The following is a 12,779-nucleotide window of genomic DNA, read 5'->3' as shown; positions in this document are numbered from 1 at the left end:
ATTTATGTTGGCATGTATTGGAATTACTTTTTAAGGTATAACAATTTTTCAGTTTTAATTTCTAATATGGTTAATATTGATACATACAACCAGTGGTATGCTGGAGCTGGCTTGTGAGAGCCAATTGCCTGCATCTTTTTCCAACTTTGTGTTCAGTGTCCTCTGTTGGCAACTTGAAATCTGCCATAGCCCGAGTTTCGCATTACGGAAATCAGCAAACGTTTCAAATCAAGGTTCTTCGTTCCCCAGCACTGATTGTTAGACGTTTACAGCATCCGACTGGATATAAATCACATAAACAAGAGCTCTTTGAGTCATCAGTAATTTTTAAGAGTGTAAAGGTGTCCTGAGAGACTAAAAAGTTTGAGAATTATTTGTGTGGCAGAAGGAGTACCTTTTGGTAATTGATCCACAAAGAGGTGGATGCCTTTTTATTATTCATATGGATTTATCTTTTATGCTGCTTTGTCATTTCTAGAATAAATCCTTCCATTGTTTTTTTGGTTTTTTGGTTTTTTTAAACTTCTGGTTGTTAAATGTATTTGTTCTACCATGATGTAATCTTTTTCTTTCCCCTAAAATCTAAGGTAGACAATAATACTCCAGGGGCAGGTAGGCTGAACTTGCCCCTTGGGCTTTATGTTGGGTGTCTCTGCCCTTTTCTGTTAGTATGCAGGCCTAGCTCAAGTTGTGGCTTCTGCACAAAGCCTGTACTTACTGTTCAGACGCATTCTGATCTTTCTGTTCTGTACCCCCGTGGCTTTCGTGGCCTACACAATGGAGCAGTTTGTTCCATACCGCTTGGTGTGCTATTGTTTCTTAGGTGTTAGCTTTATCAATTTTACTTTCTACCCTAGTGCACCTAGTACGATACTCATCACATAGGTTCTCTTTCATGAATGAAAGATTTTTACTTCTGGATTACCAAAGAAGTTTGCTTTCTAAGGAAATGATCTTATAAAAAAGTCTTATAATTATTTGTTATAAGCCCAGTTTTTAATAACTGTTTTAAAGTATAAGTAGATTGGAAATCATTGGTGTTTCTTAAAGTGAGACCCTATGCAGAGGCTTCCTTCAAAGTTTATTTTACGTCTTGTGGTTCTGCCATGCATGGGAGAAACTGGTAACTTATTTCACTTATTTCATTTCCGAAGTCTTTGACTTCTTTCAGTAAGTCATAATGAATAGTAAGTGAAGTAGGAAAATGAGGCAAAGTTTCTAAGATTCAACTGGCCTGCCTATAGGATTGAGTTGTTGACTATTTAGAAAACTTGGCAGGTTTTTAATCGGGCGGAGGGGCAGTGGAAGTACTGTGTTTTGCTGGTAGGGATCTCTGTTGAAAGCATTCAGGGGTACTGGGAGATGGTTGTAATTTCTTTGTGCAAACTAAGCAATGGTTTTGGCCCTTTCTCTAGATGCTGGAGGTAGTGGGGAGGAAAACTGTAAGAGGGACATCCCAGATGAAGGCACGCACTGTCTCTGGATCAGACACACTACGGGCATGAGAAGTCCTGGAATTCCTCTGGCCTGTGCCTTTTTTGTGATTATGGGGGCATAAAAGTAACTGTGATTTTCATTAGTATAGAGACAAGGCATGAGCTTGCATCTGGAGTAGTACCAGAATATCCTATTTCAAACGTTTCTTTTATTAAAAAATAATTCACCATATTTAAGTTCTGTCTCCCATTTCTGTCAGGAAGTTGGAGAGGGTAGTTTATACCCTGGCCTAAATAAGGATTCACTGTTAATAGTCGTGAGGTCGTAGTGAGGTAGTTTAACTGCTTTAGAACTTTGCGCTTGGAACATTCTTAGCCATCGAAGCATGGGAACCGAAAGTGTGGAGCATGGGTTCTTTAATATCTATCACATCAGAGAATGACTGTTCCAGGACAGTAACCACCTCCTAATGGTAAGTACCCCAGTGTGCTTGTCATTGCTTAGAAGCGGGAGAAAGAAAGGACAAAATGGCCAGTCATAAACAGTGAATGGTCTTTCTTTTAAAAAAACCAAAAAAACAGAAAATGGGCCAGCCTTAATCCTCAATGATGATCATTTTTGCAGGTTTCTGTAGCTGGATCAGGCACCGGAAGAGGCTCCCCAGCGGTAACTCTCGTACAGTTACCTTCGGGCCAGACTGTACATGTGCAGGGAGTGATTCAGACACCACAGCCATCGGTTATTCAGTCGCCACAAATACAAACTGTTCAGGTCAGCTTCCTGCCTGTGTGATTTGTCTTTGACTTTCTTCAGGTTTTTTTTTCCTTATATTAATTCATCTATCATCTTTTCTTTTGTGTATGCTCGTCTTTTTATTAGAAATTTGGAGGAATTTCCTTTTCCTATGTGAAGTGCATTGTGCCCTGCTACATAGATACATAGATTTGACTTAAGAGTTGCAGTTTTGTTGTTACCTCTTAATTTACAGGATGAGTAATTGCCAGATGAGTAATTCTTTGAGTCATTGCTCCGTGCTCAAACTCAGATTTATTTAGCCAAGCTCTCCAGTGGTACTTAAAAATATTTTGAGGACTCTTTGAAGATGTCTGATAAACACAGCGTATAAAGATTACTGTTTTCATATACTCACATTAGTAAGTAGGTGGAAGTTTATTTTTTATTCAATATCCACAACTTGTAGGAAACATGGGATATTATGGTCACCTTGGTCCCTCTCAGATAAAACCTTGGTTTTTGTAGACATGGTTATTATGGTTGTGATCCAGATATATGTTTTTAAATTTATTATCAGAGTTGATCACAAATCCTTAACATTTCTTGAAGCTAAAACTTTTTTTTGCATCAATAGACGTAGATTAAGTATGAATTTTTAAAGTTTTTATTTTAATTCCAGTTAACATACAGTATAATATCGGTTTCAGGTGTACAATTAGTGATTCAGCACTTCCATACATCACCTGGTGCTCATTACAGCAAGTGCCCTCCTTAATCCCCATCATCTATTTCACCCATCCCCCCACCTACCTCCCCTGTGGTAACCAGCAGTTGTTCTCTATAGTTAAGAGTCTGTGTCTTGGTTTGTCTCTCTCTCTCTCTTTTTTTCCCTTTGCTTCTTTTGTTTCATAAATTCCACATGAGTGAAGTGACGTGGTTTTTGTCTTTCTCTGACTGACTTATTTAGATTACCAGTATTATACTCCCTAGCTCTATCCATGTTGTTGCAAATGGCAAGGTTTCATTCTTTTTATGGTTGAGTAATATTCCATTGTGTATATATACCACATCTTTATCCATTCATCACTTGATGGACACTTGGGCTGCTTTCACAATTTGGCTATTGTAAATAATGCTGCTATAAACATAGAGGTGCATGTATCCCTTTGAATTAGTGTTTTATGTTCTTTGGGTAAACATCCAGTAGTGTGATTGCTGGATTGTAGGGACCTCCACACCGTTTTCCGGGGTGACCACACCAGCTTGTATTCCCACCAACAGTGCACCACGGTTCCTTTTTCTCCACACCCTTGTCAACATTTGTTGTTTCTTCTATTATTGATTTTAGCCATTCTGATAGGTGTAAGTATGCATTTTTTAAAGCATACTTTTCTTGGTTATTGAATTTATTTCTGTTCCTTTTTTAGGTCAGTTGTTATCCTTTACATATTGAAATTATCTGAACATAGTTGATGACAAAAAGATCAGTGAGGAAAACATAGATGTGCACACATAATCAGTCTTGTCCCTTGCATATTTGAGTATGGTTTATTGCAGAATAAGGTTGCAACATGATATTTGAAGTAATAAATCCACATGCATTAAAAGCTTAGTTAGTTTTGCTGCACAGGTATCTTTTCAAAAGAGTAAGAATCATTCTTAGCATTGTCTCTTTTTCCCATAATGACTCTTGATTCCGAGAGTTTCTGACTCTTTCTGACCCTAATTATAGAGCAAGAAAAATCCTTCCACTCTCCTTTTTGAATTAGGACTTTTATTAGGGTACAGATATTTCTGCTCTAGATGTTTTTGACTGCTAGTAGAAGAAAGTATTATATTCAGTAGGCTTTTTGGATTTTGTTAAGTAGGTGATTTAATTATCTTGTAGAGGTAAGTGCCAGTGGATCTTGTCTTAGAACTCCTGCTTGCTGAACAATGGTCGTCACTTAATCTGCGTGCATGAACTTCAGCTTTCACCTTTCTAAAGTGGGTACAATAGTATCCTACCTCACATATGGGGTTCGTTATGAGTATATGAGAGATGTGTGAAAGCCCAGCGTCAAGTGATAAATGTTTGGTAGTGATATATGATTGTTGATTGCAACAACATTGCTTCTAGGTTCTATTCATTGGTGCCTGTGCTTGTGTGTGGGGTGTCCATGACCAGAGATGCATGGTCATATGTGTAAGTGAAGATTAGGTACATCAGTGTGCTTTAAGAAGTATATGTTCCTGCTTGCATTGTTGACATTTAAACAAGTTCTTTTGATTTTGCCCAAATCAAATTCTCCTGTAATTGTAATATTAAGAAAAGTGAGTTTTATAAACTCAGAACTACCCTAGGCCCTGAATGATAATGGCAAAGTATAGAGAGCTATCATGTTATTGTAGAGATTCATTTCCTTAAAATCCTGTGATTATGTAACTTGAAAAATGAAATCATGCTTAAAACTCTGATCTTTCTTTTCAGGAGAAATTCCTTATTTTGACCTTCAAGACTTACTACCATCAAGCCCCACCCTACTTCTTGTCCTATAAATCCTGACTTTAATCAGGCTTGTTTACTTGTTTGCTTCTTTGAACCTATTTAATGTTTAGTTTGAAGACCGGCTCACGTCGGCTGTGGTATTGTGTAGAGGGCAGTGAAGTCGAGATGCTTTATTCTGCCTCTGTCACTAGCTCACTTAATCCCCAGTGCATTTCTAAGAGTAGGTTTAGGGTAGAGATCTTAAATCTTAGGTATCTTACATGTAGTCCTTTCCTGTGAAGCTTCACCTGCCATGGCAACCACTTTTATTTGCATTTCTGTAGTGTTTATTATCCGAACCATTCCTTTCTACACATACCTGCTCTACCACTGAAATGTGTGTGTCTTTGTGTCTTTGCTCCCCGTCCTAAGCCAGGTGTAAGCTGCAGTAGTGCGGGTTCAGTGTGTTCTGTTGCTGGACACTTCCCAGCACCCGGCTTAGTGCTGCACACATAGACCCTTAAGTACCTTTTTTTGAATGAAGGAGAGCATATATTTTATGATGCATTTCAGAAACTTTTGTATTATAGGTAGCAACAATTGCAGAGACAGAGGAGTCTGCAGAATCAGAAGGTGTAATTGATTCTCATAAACGTAGAGAAATCCTTTCACGAAGACCCTCTTATAGGTAAGTTATTTAAGGTTCCTACTGTAATGATACCTTTTCCAAAAAGGGAGAATAATTATGTATCAAACCAATTCTTCCATTATAGATTTTCTGTTTTAAATCTCATTCGTATGTCTTGATTATTTCTGTTGTCAAATTATGTTTTAGAAAAATACTGAATGAACTTTCCTCTGATGTGCCTGGTGTTCCCAAGATTGAAGAAGAAAAATCAGAGGAAGAAGGAACGCCACCTAACATCGCTACCATGGCAGTACCGACTAGCATATATCAGACTAGCACGGGGCAATACAGTATGTATGCTGCAATTCGCTATGATACAGTGCTAGCTTTAAGTCTTCTCTAGTTACGTTGAAGGAACTTGGGTTTGGCATTCAATTGTTCCATTTTAAAATGCATCGTAATATCTAAACTGTGTATCATAGAATGAAAAGTACATGTTAAAGAAGTGAGAGATTTGTACTGACAGCTGTCCTATACTTTTGAAAAAGTAAAAATATTTTTACTGAATATAGAAGAAAAATTGGGGGTAAATAAAGGGAGGGTTTGCCTGTTTATATGTTTATATTCATGTCTGGTAAAAATTTAAAACGTTTTTTGTTGTCTTTATAAGATGCATGCAAACATAAGATATGAATGTCTGTATTTCATTCTTGTTGGCTTTTGTTACCAACAATTACATATTATGCTTACTAATCTAAAAGAGGTACATATGTTTCCTAAATTATGTTTTAAATGTAATGATGTTTTCACTACTCTTTGTTAATTTGTGCTGCAGCTTTTCTAGAAGAGAATGGAAAAAACTATTTTTTTAAACTACAGCAATTGGACAGATCATTTTATTTGAAATTTTAAACATCAAAAGCTGTAAATAAACAGATACGTTCGCATTTAGTCTTGTGCATTTTAATGGGCTGTTAATCCTGTGCTTTTTGCTCTACTTAAAGCACTGATTTTTTTTCTTAAATCAGGTACATTTGATATACATAAAAATGTGTTAGTAAAAAACAAGAGCTAGGAAGAAAAGCAAAAGGGGGAAGAAAAGCCAGAAAAAGGACAGAAAAAAGATTAAAAAAAAAACTACTTCAGTAATGGAATATGTGTGGTATTAAATACTTTGTTGGTTTAAATATGATGGTAAGATTTTAGATATGTTTTCTGCTTTCCCTTAAAAAAATAGTAATACCTAGAAAAACTCTCAAGAGTCTTTAAGATGTGGCTGTTAAAGCAAAAGGTACTCTTTAATATATGGGAAGATCTTAGTCATTAGTTTTTTAGAGTTTTTTATTTTGGTGGTGGTAGATTTGCAGTATTAAACTAATCTCATTTGACAATTCTGGTTCTTCAGGTAGCTTTTACCATGATACCTAGCAGAATTGGGATATAATTTGTCCACAGTCTCAATGGGGTGCTGAGTGGACATGTCCAAAGTCAGTGTTAGGAAAAGGAGACTCCCCGCTGTCTCTATAAAGAGTTAGACCTTGAGGTTTCACTGTAATTTTTTTTTATTACTTGAGTCATATACCTTTTTGTCTGGCCCAGTGGGAATGTATGGTGGGGGTTTTAGAAGTGTAAATCAGAGCTTGCCTGCTGGCATGTCTCTGCAGGGCAGCACCGAGGCGCAGGAGTGTGAGCGCCCCTTGCAGGGCCCCACAGAGGTACAGGAGTGTGAGCGCCCCCTGCAGGGCAGCACGGAGGTGCAGGAGTGTGAGCGCCCTCTGCAGGGCAGCACAGAGGTACAAGAGTGTGAGAGCCTGGTGGCCTGAGTGCCTGGAGTGGCTGGGCAGGGCTTGGAACTGCTGGGAACTCCTGGTTGTTCAGGTCTGGTCTTGAGCAGTGGGCTATACACATGCTATCATTTCCTATTTGTGGTGTGATAGGGAAAAGGTTGGAAATTACTGACGAAATAATGCTAAGACATCTTAAAGTTTGGGGGGTGATCTAAGATGATTTCATCTTAAACATTTCTTTGGCATATCTTGACCCTGCTTACGAACTTATAGAAGTGGTGATCTCTTTACAAGTGATGTGGAAGGGGATGCTGTAGGTTATTTTGCCTAGGTTATTAGTTGAAAATTTGAAATTGTGAAAACATTGGGTTGAGAGAATGTTGAAGCTAGAGATGATGTGGGGAACGCTCCGGATCCTGCCATTCACGATCTGGATCAGATAGAGAAGCTTTGTTTTCCCATCTCTGGGTCTTTGAAGGGGGAATAATACTAAAATTGCCAAACTCTGGCATCAGTATGTGGACGAAAAGAAATAACAGGGAAAAGTGGTAGAAAACAGACACGGTACTTTTGACACAAGACAGAAATGTAAGGCAGTGACTCATACGAGAACTTTCCCTCGAGGTAGCAACGAAGGCTGTATTTCTTGTGCTCTGAACGCACACACTTGCAGCAGGGGCCTGGCAGAAGACTGCCATCACAGTGGGTGCGGGGTGGTGGGAGTGGAGTCAAGAGTTACGGTTGAGAACAGCAAATCAAAAGTTTAGAGGTTAGATGTTTATCTGTTTGCCACATTAGAGGTCATGGACTGTCTTGTATTGAGGTTTCTTAATTTAGACCCATACAATATGATGCTGGCAGGTATGATTGTGATTATTCTATACGTGCTCTCTGCAGCTAGAAATTTCCCTTTTTATTGCTTCATGAAAAGTGATAACTGCCTTTGCTAAAAACGCATCTCTTAAACATTTAGTGACACTTGCTCATATTGATAATTCGTTCTTCTGGAAGGTGAATACTAACATTTAAAGTGTTTAAAAGACATTAACTTTGATTGGAGGGTAAATGTATATTTACACATATATAAGATCCATTTTCATTAATCAGATTTCTTAGTAGGAATCTTAACAGATATTAACACTTTAATGTTGTTCCTGGATATCTAGAAAACAAAATAATTACTGGTGTCCTTTGGTTTCTAGACTAGAGGAGGTTATTTTACTAGAATTTCTGGAGATTATTTTGGGTTATTTGCATGTACCTATTTTTGAGACCCTCTCATAACCTTTTATTGTAAAATGTGTTTTTGTAGGTTTAATTCTTTCTTCGACTTTTATTTATGGATGACTTTCCCCCAGGCTTTGCTTTTTTTTTTTTCCCCCAACGATTTTAGATTACTTATTTTTTTTTTTTAATTTAGTATAATGAGCTAGCTGGACTTAAAAACAAAAAACTAAAGGACTTTGTCAAGGTTGAAGAAATAAAATAAAAATGAGCATACTCAGGCTTTCTCATATGCAGTTATATTTTTAATAGTCAAAAGGTAGCTATTTGACAGAAGTTGACCTTATTTTTTCAACTTATTTTTTTAATCACAGAAACTAAGAAGTGAAAGAATAGTCTACTCCCTGAGAGTAGTAAAAATAACTCCAAACAGACAGGGATTCATTATTGCAACACCAAGAAAGTCAGCTACACTTGCAAAATCTTTACTGGAAGTACAGGTCTTAGTGATAGGTTTGCTGTAGGCCAGTTAAGTCATTCTGGCCAAAGAAAATCTGTTTCGTCTCAAGAGAATATTTCTGAAAGATAGCAGTTGAGATAATCTCAGAATTAGCAAGGAATGTTACTTGTTGTGTAAGACATTTAAGATCTGCATTAAATGGGAATGAATTTCATAAACATAGTAAAAGTAACTAAGGAAATTTAAATGATTGCAGTTTCTTAATTCCTTAAATTCATTAAAAAGACAAAGTCTTTTTTTTTTTTTTTTGGTCCCTCAATCTGCTACACCTGACCTCTTCCCTTACCAATTAGGGACTATCACCCAAGATTTTTTTTTTTTTTCTAAATGTCCCTTGTCTCTTTGCTTGTCCCTACTTTATTTTACTAGGAACCTTGTTAGAATGAGTCTCTGTTAACTCATCTTTACTGGAATTCTTATACGCTAAAGGTAAGTGGGTCAATCCAAAATCCACCATTATAAAAAGAGATCTGTGTGAACTTTGTGGGCTATTTAAAGAATTCAGAATTCTCAGGAGATGCCTATGAATAAACACCATAAAAGGAATTTTCGTGGAAGGTGTATGCATTCTAAAGTAAATGCAGTTGCATTTATAATTCTTAGTAGTGACTTTGCTTACATTCTCCCAAGGTAACTTTCAAAGCAAACATAGAAGGTATCTGCTTAATGTAAATCTGGCTTTTTAATCTTCGTATTGCTATTCTTGTTATAGCAAGAGGCTATTTTAGTCTCTCTTCAGCTGTATGAACCTCTTGGTTTGTAAGGCACTGGTACTCACAGGTTCTGTTCCGCGCTCACTTTTTAAAATTTAAATCTGAGAATTCACTGGCATAAGGTCTGCTGTTCTTTTATAAAGTTAATTCAGTGAAGTTTTATTTATGAATTTTTTTTTTGCAATTTGGAATAAAGATGGTTTTAAATTTTAATTAAACACGTATGTTTATGTGTTTGAATTAGCTCATATATACAGGTTTAGGATTACTAAGATGTTAGTATCAAATGAAAAGTCAGATGAAATCTTAATTTAAATAAATTCTACTCTTTCCTCATTTAGTCATAAACTTTTTTTCCCAGTTTTCCACCCTTATCTTTCTCTTCTTTCTTTATTGATCATACAAGACTTTAAAATACTGCTTTCTTAATTAAAAATTTTTTTTGCCAAAATTCTCGAATTTTCATCCCACACATAATATTTTCTTACTTCTATGATGTTAATAGCTCTAGGAGAGGAGTGCTCAATGGCGATGAGTAACGTAACAGATTTTTAAAGTACAGTTTTGTAAACTAGGAATTTTTAAAGAATTTATTGCCTACACTTGTTGATAGGATTTCAGCCTGGTTACTGTGATGTATGGTAAGTTGGAGATAGAGAAACCATACTTGAATCAATACTGATTCGAAACTAAATACCACAACTATATAAGGATGTATATGGAGACATTTGTGTAACCACTAAAACCAACTTCGTAGAATAATACTTAGTATATTAGTGAATTACACTCTATCTAGACAAACTCTTAATGTAAGGTCAGTGTGCCCAGCATTCAACCTGTGGGTAAAGAGTGACCTATTTAGTTATGGGGAATAGCTTACCTGAGACTTTAGAGGCACAAAAAAGTTAGCTAACTCCCAGAACAACTAGGACAACAGAGCCTAACCTCTACCCACCATTATTATGAGCAGTAGCATACTTGCAGGCTTGAATCTATTAATAATGGACATTGAAGTAGAATTTAACTGATTATATAATCTAGCTGTTCAATTTTAATTCAATGTAGATTATTTTATCAAATTAATGTTATTAAAGATTACTTAAAAGAGGAATATCAGTATATATAATCTAAAATAAAAACACTTTTACTTCGGTTTGAGTCCCAGTCAGTCTTCATAGACCAGTGTGGACTCTTCACTGTGATCAGCAGTGAGGCCAGACGTATAAGCTTTTATGCCTCAGTTGCATGTGTCAGTCTAAGAAATCATTGATAGAGCCCAGGTCCCCAAAGTAAAATTGGTAGGAAATACAAAGGTGTTTTATCTTCATTGGTTACTAATGGCCTTTGTATGGGTCAATCATTTTATTTAAAAATGATTAGCTAGTTACAATGTCTGGGATTTGTTTTGAAATACCCCAGACCAAAAAAAAAAAAAAAAAAAAAAAAGTTGGGGATGTGTGGGCAAGGAAAATAGATGACACAAAATTCTTTCTACTTTCATGTTTGCTAGCAAATTTCCATAAGTTAAAAATAATTAGGTAAAATGGAAGATGTGACTAAACTCATTCAGCTAATTTCATCTTAATTTTTCCCACTATTTAATTTATCTTGGTATGTGTTTACTGAAAACACATATTTTGCTGTCCTTGAATATTTTGTAACCTGAAAAGTTTCCTCTTCAAATCTTGAATACACATACACACACATAAACACACACACAAGACCTAATTCTGGTATCCTGGAGCACTGGGAAATCTTGTTTATTGTCAAATGAGAGGTAACATTTTGAATGGGAAGGTCCTCTGTCATTTGATAATGCCAAAATCAAAAGTGCCTTTGGTATAAAAAATACAAGCTAGGTTAAAGTACAAGACTTATCTGTAGAAATGTTTTTCCCTAGAGCTATCTTGTGTGTGTGTATGTGTGTGTGTGTGTGTGTGTATGTGTGTGTGTGTGTGTGTGTGTGTGTAGCTTTTGTTTTCCACTAATTACTTAATGACTTGACCAGAAAATAAAATGATGAGAGGAACAGATTCCTTATATATCAACTTTTCACATTGTGAAAGCAAAGAAGTTTGGTTGGAACTATGAGGAATCATTATTGAAAAAAAGAAAAGGTGGAAAAAAAGAAAATACGAAAAGAAAGTAGGGGTCTTTGTGATGGACCTATTTCATGTTCTTATCCTTGGCAGCAACTACTCTCACCTTAGATTTTCTACTAGTCCCAAAGCTTGTTGATCGTCCTGGCATTGAAAATTAAGTTCTGTGATTAGAATTTGAAGCCGTCCTTTATTTAGCTCTTCTAGATTCCCAAGCGGCTTACGTTGTTTATGGTGTAGTCTGTCTTGAGGAAATGATAGCCATTTATTCATCATTTATTGAGTGCCTACTGTATGCTAGGCTTTGTGCTTCCTCCACATCGTGGTTACACTGCCTGTGCCTGCTCCTTCTAAACCACTATTTCTGTAACACTAAACTCATTATCAACTGAAAACACACATTCGCATAAATGACAACATATGAAATACATTCATGTCAGTCATGAAGACCTGAGGAAGCACGATCTCTTCTCTTTCATACTTCTCTCTTAAGAAAGCAGGCATAGTTAGGTTTCTTCCAAACCCTTTTGTTATAAAGGGTGACTCCTGAGACCCTTGTTTTTAAAATGTGTACAGAATATGATCCTCTGCGTGAGCCGGATAAAGAAACTGATATTACATAAATTTCGCATCCTTGATGTATTCTGTAACTGACTCTCAAGTTTCCGGCAACCCTATCCTAATGGTGGCCCGTCGAAGAGCAAAACCACAGAGAATGCAGCTTGCAGAAGTCTTTTTCAAAATGTGAACCCATCTTTCTGTGTTAGGCCTCAGGTCAAGGAGCTAAGAATTTGTCGTTACTCTTTCCAGGTAGTTTGGACAGGTTTATAAAACCAGATGTTCACCTAAATGGGCCCTTGCTTCGATACTGTTGAAAACATTGGGGAGTAAGTTGGAAGTATTCAGCATCCATTTTGACACACTACTGTAACATTCCTGTAAGGCGTTTACGTTGAGTTACAGGTGTTGTGTTATTCTGACTAGTTTATATGTGATTTTTGTTTTTGAAAGCATAGCCTTTGGTTCCACTTAAACCATAGAGTCATAATATTTATGTTAAAGTATACAGAACTCTCAGATAATTTAAACAGTGCTTATTTGTCTAATAGAGTGAAATTTGAAAACAAAACATTTGATCAGTTGTTCTTTGGAAACTTTTGGTTAATATG

At 36.4% G+C, this 12,779-nt stretch overlaps 1 protein-coding gene across 8 annotated transcripts in view; it reads left to right on the top strand.

The window, feature by feature from the left end:
- CREM (cAMP responsive element modulator) overlaps positions 1–12,779 on the top strand; it is a 69,501-nt gene that overhangs the window by 34,026 nt on the left and 22,696 nt on the right. For all 8 annotated transcript variants that reach the window (XM_045786374.2, XM_045786383.2, XM_045786377.2 and 5 more), the window contains exons 4-6: positions 2,062–2,208; positions 5,230–5,327; positions 5,475–5,617. In XM_045786374.2, the coding sequence (XP_045642330.1) occupies positions 2,062–2,208; positions 5,230–5,327; positions 5,475–5,617 (388 nt within the window). The remainder of the gene's footprint in view (positions 1–2,061; positions 2,209–5,229; positions 5,328–5,474; positions 5,618–12,779) is intronic.

This window comes from Ursus americanus, chromosome 31 (assembly GCF_024610735.1).
Source record: "Ursus americanus isolate L20-20 chromosome 31, mUrsAme1.1.p, whole genome shotgun sequence".
Classification (NCBI taxonomy): domain Eukaryota; kingdom Metazoa; phylum Chordata; class Mammalia; order Carnivora; family Ursidae; genus Ursus; species Ursus americanus.
The sequence above is the reverse complement of the archived record's forward strand: the minus strand, read 5'-3'. Positions and strand labels throughout refer to the sequence as shown.